General features: G+C 44.5%; 1 protein-coding gene across 6 annotated transcripts in view; it reads right to left on the bottom strand.

Annotated features, from left to right (window-relative positions):
* Window positions 1–17,727, bottom strand: part of MIX23 (mitochondrial matrix import factor 23) — a 22,680-nt gene extending 4,953 nt beyond the window's left edge. For 2 of the 6 annotated variants that reach the window (XM_085848348.1, XM_085848345.1), the window contains exons 1-3: window positions 17,605–17,727; window positions 10,823–10,948; window positions 6,158–6,304 (exon numbers count right to left, since the gene is read on the bottom strand). In XM_085848348.1, the coding sequence (XP_085704474.1) occupies window positions 6,158–6,304; window positions 10,823–10,948; window positions 17,605–17,649 (318 nt within the window). In that variant the 5' untranslated portion in view covers window positions 17,650–17,727. Of the gene's footprint in view, window positions 1–6,157; window positions 6,305–10,822; window positions 10,949–11,543; window positions 11,586–13,048; window positions 13,070–14,013; window positions 14,134–17,587 lie in introns of those variants that run through there. The other 4 variants (XM_085848349.1, XM_085848347.1, XM_085848350.1 and 1 more) reach the window with 4 other exon arrangements.
* Between the last annotated feature and the right edge of the window lie 427 nt (window positions 17,728–18,154).

Raw genomic sequence — 18,154 nt, 5'->3', positions numbered from 1 at the left:
AAAAAAGTGACGACTTAGAAATGTGACGACTTACGCGTATGCGAACATTCATGATGACTGTGGGATGAAGGATGAAGTCGCGCGTGGCCTGGACACATATGTGTGAGAGCCGGCTATTGTACCAAAAGGAAAACACAATCCTCGGGGCATAGGTGGGGTTGAGTTGGTGAGTTGGAAAGTGATCAAGCAAAGATGGAATTCATGAATCAGTTTATCAAAAGTAAAGATAATGAACAACTCTGTAAAACAACTCGTATACCATCGGTGATGGTATGGTGACAAATTACATGACACACAGTCATCGTGGTGATGATTACCACTCAATGCCTATGTGTAAGTGAGTGCGATAATGTACAAAACAAGCCAATATAAAACCATGATCGGACTTCAACACTAAGCCCTATCGATCCTTTACTTCTTCGCGAAGTAATCCGTTATGTTTGACTGCCTCAAACTCTTGGGCATCTGGTGCATGAGAAAGGATTCAAACCGGTCATTGTATTCCATGATGTTGGCTGGGCAATCCTCCACCGAAAGACAGTATCGGCCGAAACCGAATATTTGGCTGAGCCGACATTTGCCAAAACCAGATGATGAGCGCGTCATTGACATCTTCAAAGGACACACATTTCACGCATTTCACACTTCCCACCGGCCTCACGATCTTCTCCACTTGTCCAAATATCTTGCCCTTATTCTTCAAGATATCGTTCAATGTTTGCCGTTTGATGTCCAACTTCTCAGCTATGTCTGTTTTCTTCATCAGTGGATTTGCCTCGCAAAACTGGATAATGTCGTATTTTTCTTGGTCGGTTTTAGTTGTAAGCTTACGCTGAGTCGCCATTATCCTGCCTGCAGTGCAATCAACATGTGTACGCAGTTATAAATAGCCTATCACTGGCGGTGTACACCAATGAGCGAGCATCACGATTCCATGAAATCGGGCTTCTCATGAGGCAGCAGTTCCGTGTGACGAGTTCAGAGTGGTAATTTACTTGAGTTTCCATTACGTGGGAATGGACAACATCTGACGACTTAGACATGACGACTTACAGAGGGACGACCCTTTATTCAAAGGGATTTAACATGAGATAAATTCGGGACTTTTTGACGCTGCCGACGTAGGCGAAGTGACGAGTTACACGCTGCCGACTTACACCTTGTCTACTGTATATATATATATATTGTTGTGGTGCCGGGTTAGGTGGCGAGGACGACCGCAAGATGGAGCAGTTGGGGCAGTCTCCCACCGAACAACGGAATTGAAGGTCGTAACCTTCGGATAACCCCAAAGGTCACGGGTCCCTAAGTGGACCGTGGACGCCAATATTTTGACGGTGTGGGGTAGGGTTAATTGTCTAATTCCAATTTACCGAAGTACCCACGCCGTCTAACTACCGGTGAAGCCACACCCTCGACCGACTTTGTCCGAACCGAGTCGCTGTTTCCGACTCGGATGCAGCGTAACCGAGCGGGGATTACCAAAGCCTGCCGGACCAAATGAACAATTTACAGCACAAACGGCCTCTCTATTTCTCAAGCCTACACCGTGCTGGGTCAATGATAGAAACGACAGGCAACGAGCTGGTACGTTTAACACGCGGTTTATTTATAATGGGGAGGGGAGACAAAGAGCAGAGTTACACCGAATATAATCAAATGTACAATGATGCAAGGCACTTATACCGTTTCTACTAAAAGACTGGGCCCACAGACACACACACACACATCCAAAAAGAAATGGACCCCACCTGGTATTTATTCGGTCCTCCAGCCGAGGAGGATAGTTCAGCTCGGGGGACAGAGTTCCGTGGTGTACCTGGCCGCGTCGTGGGGCTTGCCGACCTGCCCCTGTGGAGCCCGGGATTCTAGGCAGGGAAGTCGGATGCTCCGACCACCAGCCCACGCGCTCCAACACAAACCACCACGGTGGAACTCAAACCTGCATGGTCAGCTTCGCACCAAGCGCCGAGGAGAAGACCAGGGACGAAGACCGACGACCACGACAAGGAGCGCCCAAGCAGGCCAGAACACCGGGGGGGAGGGGGGGTGTCCGACCAACAACCTTTTTCTCCCCTCCACTCGATTTTCTTATCCTTCACCCACGCGGGGGTGGGGGGGGGGAATCCGCTCTCTGGAAACTCACCTCCGGATTGGACAGGGCGTTTCGGGTCTCGTGGTGACCAGCCGTGATTGGAGGAGGGTCACTGGAGGCGGGGAAAAACACGCCCCTTCTGGGCGGAGTCTCTGTGGCTGTTTTGGCACTTCTATCTTCTTTGTCGCTTTGTCGAGACATTCTTCTTTCCATGGGTGTCATGGCTGGCTGGGGCGCGCATGCGATGCTCGCCCTTCGCTCATTGGGCAGAGGAAACACTCCATGCCCCTTTTTTGGAGCGGGGCTCCGATCTGAGGCGATGTCAGCCCCGCCCACGTCTGTGCTCGGCACGCATGCGCGTGAGGAAGGCGGACGGTGGCAGGAGCGAAGGAGAATGTTGTTGTTGTTGTTGTTGTTGGATATTAATTCTCACTAAAAAATAACTCGCGGGACCCTAACTATAAACACAAACTTGTCAAAATAACTGAACTGCGGGGACTCTGGCTGTTGTGTGCAAATGGCTGCCAGATTCGTAACAATATATATATATATATATATATATATATATATATATATATATATATATATATATATATATATATATATACATATATATATATATATATATATATATATATATATATATATATATATATATATATATATATATATATATATATATATATATATATATATATATATATATATATATATATATATATATATATATGTATATATATATATATGTATATATATATGTATATATATATGTATATATATATATATATATATATATATATATATATATATATATATATATATATATATATATATATATATATATATATATATATATATATATATATATCCGTTGGGCCACTGAATTAATACACCAGGGGGTTGACTCAGCCTGTCATCCTTCCGAGGTCGGCGAATTGAGTACCAGTAAACTGGGCCGGTGTATACCCCGGTTAAAATAGGTGTATCCATATCCCTGTGTCGTAAGAGGCGACCATGGTTGCGTCAGGAAGGGCATCCGGCGTAAAACATGTGCCAAATCACTATGCGAATCATACGGATGATCCGCTGTGGCGACCCCTCACGGGAGCAGCCGAAAGGAGAAGATATATATATATATATATATATATATATACATACATACATACATACATATGCATATGCATAACAGTATATATACAAAAAATAAGAGCAATTATCAGTAAGGCCTTAGTTATTTTATAACTTGGTTTACGCAGTTCTTCAGCTAAAATGTAGGGTCGGTAGGTTGAAATATAAATATAATTTCAATTTTTAGAAATTATATATTTTTATGATTTTTTTTTCAGATGTTCCATGGAAAAGACAAGGGTAGGTGGTGGGGGGGGGGATAAATATAAATCCCGGACCAGGAGGATCGAAGAAAACATTGAAGATGGAAAACCATTCAAATGCAGGATGCCATTGTTCACTGTATCATCTGATGTGAAAAACAATAAAGAAGGATTAAAACTTGTTGTTCCAATACAGTCTGGCATGTTTTTCTTATAGGAACCTGTTGGATCATCAAACAAATGGAAACAATGCTGAGAAAATTACTGTCCAAGTCATAGATGTGTGCGTGCACACCAGTGCATAGTGCTGGATATGATTTTAAAAAGGTGTCTACTCGGAGTCAACACGCTCAAAACGGTCAATCAGAGCCATAACCAGCTTAGTTTTCAGTGGGCACTGATCGTACCTTCTCCCCATCCCCATGAGCACATCAAAGGCCGATTTCTGGTCCGTTGAAGGCTGAATATCAGCATCTCACAGGGAAACTTTGACGTACTTTGCACCGAAATCTTTCACTACGAACAGCGGTGTACAACTTTCGAAGGAAACAAAATCGGCATGATCGAGAGTAGCGTGCGAATCATCCCTGCTGCTGCACTGAATTGATGCAATAGTTCGGCCAGAATATTCGTCATCAAGATGTTGCGTGATTAAATCACCAATACAGTCACTCAAATTTATACCGCTGACATACTTCTTAACAACTCATGGCTCGCAGACTTCCTCTCCTGTCGCAGTCACCGTGTGGCCCTAAATGGAGTTCTTTCATCCCCTCTTCCTGTCCAGGCAGGAGTTCCTCAAGGTAGCGTTCTGGGCCCTGTTCTTTTTCTGGTTTTCATCAATGATCTCTCCAACTCTCTGGAAAATCCTCTATATCTGTTTGCTGATGATTCCACCCTCTGCCGTACCATTGGTCATCCCTCAGACCGGCAAGCAGCAGCTTCTTTGCTTACTGCAAATCTGGATAAAATCACAAACTGGTCCAACACGTGGAACATGTCTTTCAATCCGGACAAATCTCACACTCTCAGTATGTCTCTTTGAAAGGACCGTTTAGAAAATCCCCCCATCCACTTTCTCAACAATCCTCTGGAAGAAATCCTTTCTTTCAAGCTTCTGAGTCTCACCATCTGCCACGACCTTTCCTGGGAAAGCCACATTTCCAACCTCGCCTCCAAAGCCAGTCGCCGACTAGGAATCCTCCGTCGTGCAAAGTCTTTCTTCGGCCCACCTGAGCTCCTGACCACTTACAAAGCTTTTGTCCGCAGCCTGATGGAGTACTGCTCTCCACTCTGGGCTGGTGCTCCTGCCTCCCACCTTTCTCGGCTTCACGCTGTGGAAACCAAGGCATTTCGGATCATTGGCATCTCCCGCGATGAGGCCGAGTCCTTGGGCCTCTCACTCTCTCACCGCAGGCAGGTCGGTGGCCTTTGTCTTCTACATTCTCCTCTCCAGTCTTGTCCCCCCCCCCTCCTGTGTCTATCTGCGATTTGTCCCCACCACATTTCCGCAGGGCGTTCAAGGTCCGCCAACAACCCCCTTCTGGTAAAACTACCAAAATTACGAATCACTGCTCACCTTCACTCTTTCATTCCTCTTTTTTCCCACCTTTGGAATAAACTCCCTCACTCTATTCATTCCCATTCTTCCCTCCAGGCCTTCAAAACAGCTGTTCACCACCACCTCTTATCGGTTTTCCCATCCAAATCCTCGATCTTTTCTACCCCCGATAATCCACCCAAGCACACCTCCTTCAAATTCCCTCATTCCTTCCTGAAAGTCCCTGTAATGTCCATCTTCTATTCCCCATGTTGCCCTTCCCATACCTCTCCCTTCCACAGATCTCCTAATGTCTTTGTTCCCCACTGTTTTGTCCTTCCCACTCCCTCCTCTCGTCTCATGTCCCCCATGATGTGTGTTGTGTGTTAGCTCTCACACGAGCCTCGACAAGGTATAGAGAAAAAAATAACAACAATCACTTTCGCCCCAGAAACAACAGTCAATCTGAACCACACTGGCCACTGCTCAGACGCCATGACCAAAGACGACTGCGCAGCTCGGTTAAAGGTGACTCGGCATTTTGGCGCGCACGCACAAAATTATATTTTGAAAATAAATGCCGACGTTTACATTTTGGGTTTTGAAACTTTTGCACCTTCTGCGGAAAATGTATAAATATAAAAGGTTAAAAATGTGTTTTGTATTTATATTTCATTTCGGCGGATCCGTAAACCAAGTTATAAAATAACCAAGGCCTAACTTGAGTTGTGCAGAAAGGTGTACCAGCAGCTCAACCTCGTGGGGAACATTCTCTCAGTATTATGTTACGAGTCAATCATGAACAGATATTTAAATTCTGATTGGGAAATCAAAAAGCCACACCAACCAATGGAGCAGACTATATTTAACGACATATTTAAAAAATGCATTTGTGAATAATCACCAAATACCATCTTTAGAGACATTACTCTTTCAATTTACCTCAAAAATAAAAATTAAATAAACTAAAAAATAAAAAATAAAAAATCTTGATGGAAAAAAAAAATGGTTGGAAAGGTGCCCTATGGAAAGAGGAGGAAAAAAAGTTTCCTCACTTGATGCTCAGCATTTAGAAGGAACAGAGCACAGACAAACAACCATAGGTTGACAACCATTGCACAAGCTTGATGGCCATCATGGCCTGTGTTGACGTTCCTTGTAAGGGAAGTAAAATTAAAGTTAGATTCTTACTTTGAGCTGCTCATTCCGTAGTTCCTTCCGAAGCGTTAAGTCATCATGGTCGCTTTCACGTTGATCATTCAGTTCATTAATACGCTTGGAACTCAGAGTAACGCATGCTCGAATAGCAGCAGCTCTTGTTTGGTGAGCCTCCTGCAGCTGTAACACAAAGGGTGATTCAACTTGCACATTTGCAATACACAAGATAAGATATTTTGTGGATGCTCTTGGGCATCTTAGTATTGTATCTTAGTATCATCTTAGTATCATCATAACCTTAGTAGTGAATTTACATTATTAAAGTGAACAATTAGAACAGCACTCGGTACAGCACATACAGTACATCCGCTCGGCTGAACACTTTACGTTTTGTATACCAATGATAGGCCAGATCTGGATCCGGATCTCAACCAAAATTGAATCGGTTTGTTCTCGTCACCGACCTAACTCATCCACCAAGTTGTCAGAACTAGTCCACAACATTTTGAAATATCATGCTGTTTATCGTTTTTAGCCCCAACTTTCAAATGGTGAAGAACCCATCCATCCATCCATTGGGACCATACTCTGTGCAGAGCGTTGGTGCTGCCTAAGCAGTCTCCTGGGCTATTGGGCACAATCCTAGACGGGTCGCCATTTTGATGCAGGACACCAGCAAGCTGGTACTCATTTTGCCGACCTCAGAAGGACGACAGGCTAAGTCAACCACACATGATGTTAATTCAACAAAAAGTGAGATTTGAACTCAGGACCCTAGGATCCCAAGCACACCAGTGAAGAATCACTTGAAATTAAAAAGTTATAGTATCCAGATGCAGATCCGGATCGTCACCAAAATCGAATCAATTGGTCCTCGTCACACGCCCAACCCATCCTCCAAGTTTTGTCCAAATCCGTCCAAAGCATTTTGAGATATCATGCTCACAGACAGACAAACAAACAGACAGGGGTGAAAACATAACCTCCGTCCACCTTCGGTGGCAGAGGTAACTACAAAGGCTGCTGATGCAGATTGCAACATGAGCGGTGCACAATATTGTTGCGAATTCGCGCCCGCCGGCGTGCGATCGGCCACGTGACTCGAATCGCGGCACGTCGCCCACCGGAGGGACAATTCTGTCGTGACCCTCTCGGTCTAACGCCGGGAGCTAGTCACGGGTGGGCCTTTCGGCCTCACCACGATCGTGCCAATCGGCCACCCACGTGTGATAGGGTTGTTCGCCAAACTCGATCTACCTCAGTACCCACGCGGATGGTAAACCGGGCGATCGCACCTCGCCGCAGGTCGACTCTGGACACGGGCCGCTTAAGCGGTCTGTTCCGTGCTATCGGGATAACCGAGCGGTGTTATCGTTGGCCTCGACGGTTCTGATTAATTATCGGGCGTATTAAGCCCACAACGAACCCGTTACGTGAAGCAAGATGGAGATTCAACAAAGGGAAGGACGCAGCGAAACGGGGAATAAGTTCACACAAGCACTTTATTCACACGACACACGGAGAGCACACATATACAGCCAAACAGGATCAGAATGCACATAAAGCAAATGCAAGAAGAAAAACAATAAAGCAACGACGACGCAGAGCTACAACCGACTAAGACCGACACACGGCAACACTTAACAGTTTTACTTCACAAGACACGGCGCCACAAGTTCCATACAAAAAAAAACCCGAAAAGAAATGGTGACTTCCCTTTTGGGCCGTCGAGTCCCTCTCCTACGTCCGTCGACGTGGTCCCGCCTGGCCGCGACTCCGTTGCCTGGCGTGGTAGGCGAGTCCTCTCCTGCGTGCCTCGCGCCTGCACGTGTTGGCCACTCGACGCCACGGAACGAGTGTTCGGCGCTATCCCAGCGCGAATAGAGGGGGGGGGGGGGAAACGTGGATGCCCGAAGTCGGGAGAGGGGAATGGCGGACGCTCCTTCCCGCCAGCGGGGTCTTGCAACTGACCCACAAAAGACCAGGGCAGCGGCCACCAGGACGAGCGAGCCGGAAGACGAGAGCGAGAGCAACCACGAAGCAAGAGCATCCACAAAACTGCTTCCCCCGTCTCTGACTTTTATATCCTCGGAGCTCCGCCCTCTTGCTCCGCCCCGTTCTTTGCTCCACTCCCCTTCGAGGCGCTTCGAGAAAGGTCTCGAAGAGGGGAGTTCCTCCTCCCTGGCCGCGTCACACCGCGCATCCACCAATCGAGCGCCAGCTGCCCTCCCCTCGCTTCTCTCCCCTTACACCAAGCGCAGAGAAGAATGGCATGAAAAGCCCACCGAGCGTCCTCGTTGGTTTTTATTTGAAATAAAAGATAGAGAAAGAAAAACGACTGACTCAAGGCGTCGCAGCCCGAATGAATCACATTTATTCCCTCTAAACAACGGGTTTGGGGCTAACTACACACGTACTTAAGAGATATCTCACCTACGGGAGCTGAATGGTGGTTTGCGAATTTCCACAGCCGTAACAATATTATCGATGGTGATCTGCTGTCCATCTCACTGAACATGCACACAGTGTTAAATCAAATGGACTCAACACACCACCTTTCCTCAACCCCTCCTCTCCCCACATTTTCTTTTCATGTCCTATCTACTTCCTTTCTTTCCTCAAAATGTAACCCATCCCATTCCTTCATGGACATTACATGTAAATGGATACAAAGGAAACAGTGGGTTAATAAGTTGGCCGACACACACACACACACACATATATTGTTACGACTGTGGAAATTCGCAAAACACCATATAGGTCCTTAGTTCAGTGATGCCGATAAGTCAGTGTTCAGTTAGATTTCCCCACCGTTGTTTAATGGGATTATTCGTGTCACCCGGGCTGTGATCTTTGAGTTAGCCGTTTTTCTTTACTATCGTTATTTTGGACCAACCACAACGCCAGCCACCAGCCACCTTCTCCACCACGCCACCCACAAACCACCTTCTCCACCACGCCACCCACAAACCACCTTCTCCACCCACCAACCACCTTCTCCAACCACCTTCTCCACCCACCAACCACCTTCTCCACCATGCCAACCACCTTCTCCACGCCACCCAGCAGCCACCACGTCAACCACCAACCACCCTCTCAACATCTCCCCACCATCTCCTAAACCGCATCTCCCCCACCCGAATAACATCGCCTCACCTTCAACTCCGCAAACGCCGCCATCTTTGCGCCATCCACAGCGAGTTCCCAGCGAACAGCGTCGCTGCAAACAGACGCAGGGGTTTCTTAGTTGATGCCAGCGACGGTGATTTCACGCACGTCCGCTCTCCGAGCAAGTTTGGGTAATTTCGCGCACGTCCGCTCAGTGGAAGCTTCGCCTCGGAATTCGGATCACAGGAGAAAAAGGGGTGGGGCCTGTGGAGGTCAGAGGTCAGAGAGCTGAGGTCAGATCTCGTCTCACGAACCCTATAAAATGGCGCGCAGAGCGCCAGTTCGAAGTCTGGAGTCGGTCGGTGGAGTCTGTCGGTGAAGTCCGGAGATGGGAGAACACAGGCGGGGGAGAAGTCCAAAAGAGCAGAGGAAACGCGAGACGGAGAGCGTGGCTGAGCCTGCTGTGCCGCGCAGGCCTGCGCGTTAGTGTGGAGGGAGCCGGAGAGAGCTCGACAGCCAGTGCCAAACGGTCTGAGGTGATCGGGCTTCGGGACAGTCTGAGCATCGCTGAGGAACGGATGGGTTCTTACAAAGAGCATCAACTTTGGAAGAGCATCAAAACCCGTTCGTTCCTCTCAACGTGTCGCCGGATGAGGCCCGAATCACCCGGCCGCTTGGCAAGGCCTGGGCTCAACCGCGGCTATGCTCGCTGCCGTGGGGACGGGGCATCGCGGGTCGCCCCATTGAGGCACCACGAGGGTGGAGGTAACCTGCAACGGTCTCGTGAAACTCCTTCGGTCCGTCAAGCTCCACGTTATAAAGGCCTACGGGCCCAGTCTGACCCCCTTGTCTTTGAGGGGGTCTTTCCTTGTTTCTTTGAATGAATGTTGTGGCACCGAGTCCAACAAGTAGAACTGTGTAAGTGCTTGTGAATAATAATAATAGACGGTTGTAGTGCTTTGCCTTGTTCGCCAATTCCCTTCTTGTCTTGTCCCTTCCCGCCAATTCCATTGCTTTTCTGCATACGTGCATGTTGGTGTTTTGATTCCATACCTGCATGCTTGATTGTGTACGTGTTGTTTTATAAATAAATGTCCTTGTGTGAATGTTAACCCGTTCGTCGTGTCCTCTTTCCCCATTGAACCGCCGTATAATAATAGAGTAATAATAGTAATCATAATCTCGGAATAATAGAGGGCTTTTTAATAGCTGATAAAAGAATTCTGTCCAACGAGGCCTGGCGATAATACACTGCTCGGTTATCCCAGAACGGAATGAACCGCTTAAGCGGTTCTTATCCAAGCAGGCCTTCGTTGAGGTACGGTCTCTCGGTAGTCTGCCCGCACGAATACTTAGGTATATCGATAATTCGGCGATTGACCCTGTCACGCGCGGGTAGAGTGTTGACAAGGCCGTGGTGTGCGCTTGGAGTACACCCGTGACTGGTTTCCGGCATTGTTCCGGAAAGTCGCGACTGAATTGTCCGTTCGGTGGGCGAGACGGCCGCCATTGGCTAAAGCGGCTGTTCGCACGCCGGCGGGCGCAAATTCGTAACAACATATATATAATGTTAATAAACATTTTCTCTACCTTCATGTACAGCTGTTTGCATGTTGTTGTGGGGTCCACCAAAGCAGAAATAGATGCAGTAGGGACAGAGACATTAAGTTCGTGGACAATCCTGTCATCCGTGGTCCGCAATTGATTTAACATCTCCTGAGACAGATGAAAAGAAGAAAAAGACGAGTCATCCTCAAAATATTCCTCCTCTAAGAAAACTAATCAATATTCATGTTTAACAATATTCATGTTTAGCATGCTACATTGTTCCCCTATGGCAGCATCCAGCTCCTTCAAAAGCCCCAAAAATTACTCGTCCCTTCCCTTTCTCACGTCGCCTGAACTCCTTTTTTCCCCCCATTTTCATTTCTCATAAATCCAATTACAACTCTCCTTTTTCTCCCGTAACCTCCCCCACCCCACCCCCCCTTCAGTTCCTCATTTTCTTTTTCTCTTCCCACCGCCCATCAACTTTCACACACTATTCCTTCCTGCACACTAAATACATAGACTATCCAGAACATACAACATTGTCAGAAAACATGCAATTTCAAAAACTAAAACATATGCATCATCCAGCTTCGGTACAGCCTTATATGCTACATATGTAGTGGATACGTACAACTCCAAACGCCAGCAATGTCTGTCATTTTTAAATGAACGGAGAGAAGTTTTCATTTTCATTCGATGACATCACCATAGTATCAAACATAATTCAAAATACTAAGTCAAAACGCACCGGTTGTATTACCTCTATAAACTTGATTGGTGTTACCATCTGAGTATACAGATCAGATCATGAACCTTACTCGATACAGGGCATCGGTGCTGCTGAAGCAGTTTCAATACTCGGGTTACAATATCCTGGACTGGTTGCCACTCCGACATAGTGAGTTATACAAGTTCAATAACATCCTTTCATACACAAAACATCATGGCAAAGGATTGTGGAACAACATCCATCCAACCTGTTGCTCGTCATATGCACTCTATGGCAGTGGGCCATCTGCAAATCAGGGTGTGACAACCATGCCTACTGTATGTGCCACAAAGGTATGCACACCTTAAACTGATCATTCTTGGGTATGCCCATTGAAAAGTAAACAAAGCGTCAAATCTGTGACAGTTATTCACCATTCCAAGAACCCAAGCCGTGAGTAGCAAAAGATTTTCTCATATATCTTGATCATGACTGCAATCCCCCAAGATGCATACGACATGGTATGTATTATAGTTTGTTTTCCAAGTAACCTGACCATTATGTAACAGGAAATCATGCAGTTTGCAAAACATGGGGACAACTTTCACGTCTATTGCAATGGCACCCTATTTGCAGCGCTGTATAGGCAAAGTGGGCAGGTAGGATGTCCGAGAGGCAGGTACACTCGCTTGGAAGGCATCTAGCCTGGGTTTGAATCCCAACAAAGGAACAGACTGTCATCCCTGTGTTTCACAGGCAGGGCGATTCATCAATGTGTGTGCCGTCCCTCGGATGGACGTTAAACTGGGCATCGCATTCTGCCACATCAGTTGGCGGACTTTAAACATCCCACGGTGTCCTTCGCGAAAAGTATGCGAGCTATCACTAGCACCATGGCCAAATTCCAAATTTGTTCTCCAACCACTCCTGAGAAGGTAATGGCAAACCACTCAGTGTAACCCTTGCCAAGAAACTGCTTCGACAGTTCCGACATTCTGTAACAGAGTATGGTACTGTACCTCAGTATCAGAATCGGCAAAGCGTTTACACCTGTATATGCAAAGCTGCTCATCACATTGCTAATAACCTGATAATCATATACCTTGCATAATGGTTATCTCCAATTTCGTGATGCTGTACTGTTCAGAATCAGAAAATGAAAGTTATTTTTATGAGTGAAGTTGAAGTTCATGGAAGGCTCAATTAAGTGAATGGCAGCACAGCAACAGGAAAAATCGGCAGCAAGGAATCATAGAAAAGCTCAGTCGTAGATATGAGAGAATGAAGTGATGATAAGCTGCATCAAGGGCTCGGGGAAGACTCGTGGGTTCTCTTGACAAAATAATGGGGTGGAGACTGTTGGGGTAGGAAGACGAGGGGGGTAGAGTGAATGAATGCAGGTGAGCATGAAGCTACAGTATAAATATAATTTGCGGAGGATATTGGTTTCTGGAATTAAGTGTGCAACCTGGAGGGGCAGCAATTTTGGAGAGAAAGGAAGACAGCAATACCTCCAATCTGCCTACAGTGAAACAGAGGGAGAAAGAGAAGCATACCCTGAGACAGCTTCCTGCTGAAAGATGCCAAAGACTCGGACAGCCTTAGACTCCACTGCCTCTAGAAGGGCAAGATGGGAGGTAGCTGCACCAGCCCAGAGAAGGAAGCAATGCTATCCAAGAATAGTATAACGTACGTTTTCATCGTCATGTTCGTTTGAAACTTATCAGTTGAGTGTAAGGACTGTAATAAAGTATTCCCTCAAACATTATTGGCAAATAATTTGACAAGTTTTGTTTTCCAACTGAATACATCCGGTAAACAAAATGAGCTGTACAAACCTTTCCCAAAATGCTCTGGGCTAAGTGTCAAATGAATACTGTATAGTATATGAAAGTGAAGAGATTGGTGGCCAACTAACCATTTTGTACTTGGATTACTTTTCCAGAGACCTTCACAAAGGATCCTTTTCGAATCGAAAGTTTGAAGTTCAAATTGAAGAACTGACGGGTGGACAGAGGTGGGTGGCAGCCAAAAATAAACACATCACAATTTAAGTAAACATGTAACATAAATATAAAACAATGGCCAAGAGAGACCTGGCAAAGTAACGTCGAGAAGGAAACGAAAGGAATGATGGTCACCTGGAGAAGAATAGGAAGGTGGGCCCAAAACTGACGAAAATGGCAAAAGTTCATAAGAGGTTCCATCTACCAGGTGGGTTGATTGGATAATAAACAAGTAAGCAAATGACCCGTTTGTTTGCCTTCAGTTGCAGGGAAGGTCATCAATTGAGGAAGGTCATACGGAAGTTGCAGGGAAGGTCATACGTAACCATTTCAATAATTTCAAATTAATTCAAGGTCATCAGCACAGATTTACTAAAGGGATGTCATGTGGAACAAATTTCTTGGAGTTATAGGAGGCAGTGTTTGAATGGGTGGATGAGGGAAGTGCAGTCGATGTAGTTTATCTCGACTATCACAAATCAGAATTACAGTTTTACCATCAGCTAAATATTTACCTTCATCATCTCGACGATGTGAATGACTCATAACAAAGATTTCTTCTTCAACACATTTGATGCCGATTGTATACCCTGGAGAATTTCCCACGGTCAAAAACCATTTTCTTGAGCCTTGAAAACACAGACAGAGTGCCCAATTCAAACAGAATGATTGGGACTCTGGATTATCTGATATTTGGGATACCATTTCACTTCTTGGTTCATGAATGGTCTGGAGAAAAGAAAAATCTTCAATGACAAACGATCCCAGTAATTCATTAATCATCAAGTATCCACCATGGGAACAAACTGAATGGTACAAATTGGATCCGTGTTGAACTCCGTAGTCAACATCAGCAGTGGTCTGAGGACTATCAGGTGATCCCACATTCCGAGACCACATCTTCCTTATATGCACCTTAATACAGATGAAACTAGAAGGGCACTCGGTAGAGCGCATAACTCTGCCACGTAATGCCTGATCCACGAAAACATATCGGGCCCAATACATTTTTGAAATATCATGCTATACAATAAAGTACGATATCATTGCTCCGATCTCTCAATGGTGAAGAATCACTTTAAAATTAAATAATTATCATATCTAGATCCGGATTCGGATCTTAACCAAAATCGAATCAATTTGTCCTTGCGACACACCCAACCTGTCCACCAAGTTTCATCTGAATCCGTCCACAACTTTTTGAGACATCGTGCTATATATAATTTCTAGCCAGATCTCTCAATGGAGAAGAATCACTTTTAAAATTCCAGTCTCCAGATCTGGACCTTCACCAAAATCTAATCAGTTCGTCCTTGTCACACACCGAACCTGTCCACAAAATTTCATCTGGATTCGTCCACAACTTTTTGAGAGATCCTACACACAGACAAACAGACAGACAGAAAGTGGTGAAAACATAACCTCCTTCAACTTTGGTGGCAGAGGTTAAAAGAGCAATCAGAGAGCGTAGTCCCTCTCTCCAGGACTTGTTTTGTGTGATGTATTTTGTGTGATGTATTTTGTGTGGCGTTTGTGTGCTGGTGCGTTACGTAATTAGTAAGAGGCTTAATTAGAACTGCCACTTTATAACTGCTGGATTTACCCTAAAACCCACAAAATTATTTTCCAGAATGGCTGGACAGATTGAGGGGAAACTTCACATTAATGTTCCCCAAGTATCAAGACGTCCTGCTTTGATTGGACACCTGACCCATGACGTTTTTTATTATTATTCAATTTAATACAGAATGGGATTAAAATAAATTCAATTCAGATCAAATGGAAGACCAAATGTGGAAGACCAGGATCAAGTCCTGCACTCGAGTCATCAGAAGGAGCCCGAACAAGCAAAAAGAAAAGATGAAGTCATCAGGAAGAACCTGGATAGGATTCACATTTCAGCTGCTACTCCTCCACCCTCAAACCCATGCAGGCACAGCCAAGTGAGCATTATTTAAAAAAAAAAATAACCCAGAACAAAAATTTTAACAAGTCTGCCTGCCAGACCATGCGTCCGATCAAGTTGAAATTTAAAACATGTATTCCCCATGATTACTCGATCATGCTTATGATGTTTCACGTTGATTGATTAAGCAGTTCCAGAGAAAACATTATTTTATTTTTTTCTTCATTCCAATATGGCGGCCGAACTGTATGAACCATCAATAATTTCTGAACAAACTTGGACACCCATGGCTTGGGGAACATTCGTGTGAAGTTTCCCCTCAATCTGTCCAGCCGTTCTGGAGAATAATTTTGTAGGTTTTAGGGTAACTCCAATATGGTTGCCAAACCATGTGAACTATGACATATGTGCAAGCATTTTGTTCCTCGTGGATAGGGGGTCATACGTGTAAAGTTTCACCTCGATCTGCTCAGCCATTTCAGATAAGATTTTTGAAGGTTTTTCTTTCAAGAACAATATGGCTGCTAAATGACGTGACTGATGGCGTCATCAATTTTTTTTTCTGTAGACCATTTTATCCCAAGATGACCCTCAAAAATTTTCATACTAATCAGATGTAGCGTTCTACATATGCAATTATGACATCATAATGAAGGCACTTTTGATGTCATTAAAAAAAACTCACAAATTCACCATGAGGAGTACTTGCTATGTGCCAAGTTTCAATTTTTTTTCCTTGGTGCGGTTTCAGAGATACAGAAGTCCAAAGTTTTTCTGTTTTTCCAATAAGGTTGCCACGCCACGTGAACAATGACGTCATAATTATCATTCAAACATTCTACATGAGTACTCGCACCAATGGTGAAAATTTCTTCTCAATCCGACAAGTGGAGAAAAACACTAAAGTTCTGTGCGGACAAACAAACAAACAAATGAAATTGCTCATTGAGCAAGGAATTGCTTGAATAACTTTGTCATATCTCCATGATCCCTGAAAAAACAAAAACCTGGAAATCAATTTGGTTCTTATAAGTCAATAGTGCTACTGTTTAATGAGTTATAGCACTTAGTTTGGTCATGATCATAACTTGGAAGTCAATCGGACTTGAAATGGTGTTTTAAATCGCAATTTGAAATTTTTGACCCGACTACTCTGACATTCGACCCCCGACCGCGAAGAAGGGTGTTGGTGTGACACCCCAATGAGACATATGGTTGGATGCAGAATTGGAAGATGCACATTTTTGGATTTGGTTTGAAGTCAATACGACCATTTCAGCGGACGTTATTGCGAAAATAAGAATTTCGGTTTTTGCGGTGACCTTGACCTTGACCTTGACCTTTGACCTAGATTCACCAAAAATGACAAGTGTCTAAGTTTTACCACGGCCGACGTCTGTACCCAGTTTGGTCATGATTGCTGAAACGTTGTGGCTGCTACAGGGAAAACAAGCAAACAGACAGACAGACACACAGAATGACACACACAACCGACCAACATATTTGCCCCTGAAGGATTCCGGCAATTAACAAGCAAACCCAGATGCAACCCCGCAATACCCTCTCCTCCGGTGCAGGTGACAAATGTTAAGTTTCGATCAAAAGGTTTTTTTCCGTTGGAGTACTTCTTTTCAAGTGTATCAGATCTTTCTTTGTCTATATTTAGAAGTCTTTAGAATCTATGACTAAAAAACACACACACACACACACACACACACACACACACACACACACACACACACACACACACACACACACACACACACACACACACACACACACACACACACACCTCGGCAAAATTATATATTTTTCAGTGCAATGTAAATTGTTGTTGTTGTTGTTGTTGCTGCAACAGAAATATTTTGCTTTGATCCTTTAAAAAAAAAAAAACATTAAAATCTTAACATCAACTCACAGTACCTTTCACTCTTTCTTATCACTCTCTTATATTTACCTTTCAGTATTGTATAAACAATCATTTTCGCTTCGCCTCAAACCTCCCATCGAATGACGAATCCCTTTCCATTTTTTTTTCTCTTCATTCACAGTCCTATTCAATTTGTTCATCTCCACCATCCCCATTTACCCTCCTCTTTTTCTTCTTCTTTTGTAACCCTTTTTCATTGAGATGCTGTAAAGATTGCAAGACAACGAAGAGCGTAACATTCAGCGTCAATCACCGGTTCTTGAAGCTCACCATGAACGCTGCCCAGTCTGCGCACGCCTCTGAGGGCGCCGCCATCTTGGAATGCCCTCCCTCCCCTCACACCAAACCTGCGATATGTCCTTGAAGCGTCTCCACGCTCGTGTGCAGTTAAACAACATTTCTGATCATTCATCGATAATATCAACTTTGAAGACAAATATCGCCAATGAAAACTTCCTTTTGAAATACTTCGTTTCATCTATACATGAGGAGTGCTCATACACCGCCTGGAGCTCTTTCGTCAGTGTCTTTCATTCGTGTTTTCAGTAGAACATCACAAACGTTAAATAAGCTTTTATGATATAGTGTAGATATGTATAATGTATTTTTATGAGATGAAAGACGTTTTGTTTAAAAATACTTGAACGACGAAATGGTTTCACTAATTTTTTTTCCTTGTCTTCCTAAAAGGGGACATTGCGACTTTTTAATATGTCTGTTTTCCCAATTTTAATCTATTCACTATTTACTCTTCTATTTGTATTAAATACGAAAAACAAATGAATGAAAATTCGTGGCGTTTATAGAGCCTCGCGGCTCT

This window comes from Eptatretus burgeri, chromosome 12, assembly GCF_056783735.1.
Source record: "Eptatretus burgeri isolate ZD-2024b chromosome 12, Ebu_testis_v1, whole genome shotgun sequence".
Taxonomy (NCBI): domain Eukaryota; kingdom Metazoa; phylum Chordata; class Myxini; order Myxiniformes; family Myxinidae; genus Eptatretus; species Eptatretus burgeri.
The sequence above is the reverse complement of the archived record's forward strand: the minus strand, read 5'-3'. Positions and strand labels throughout refer to the sequence as shown.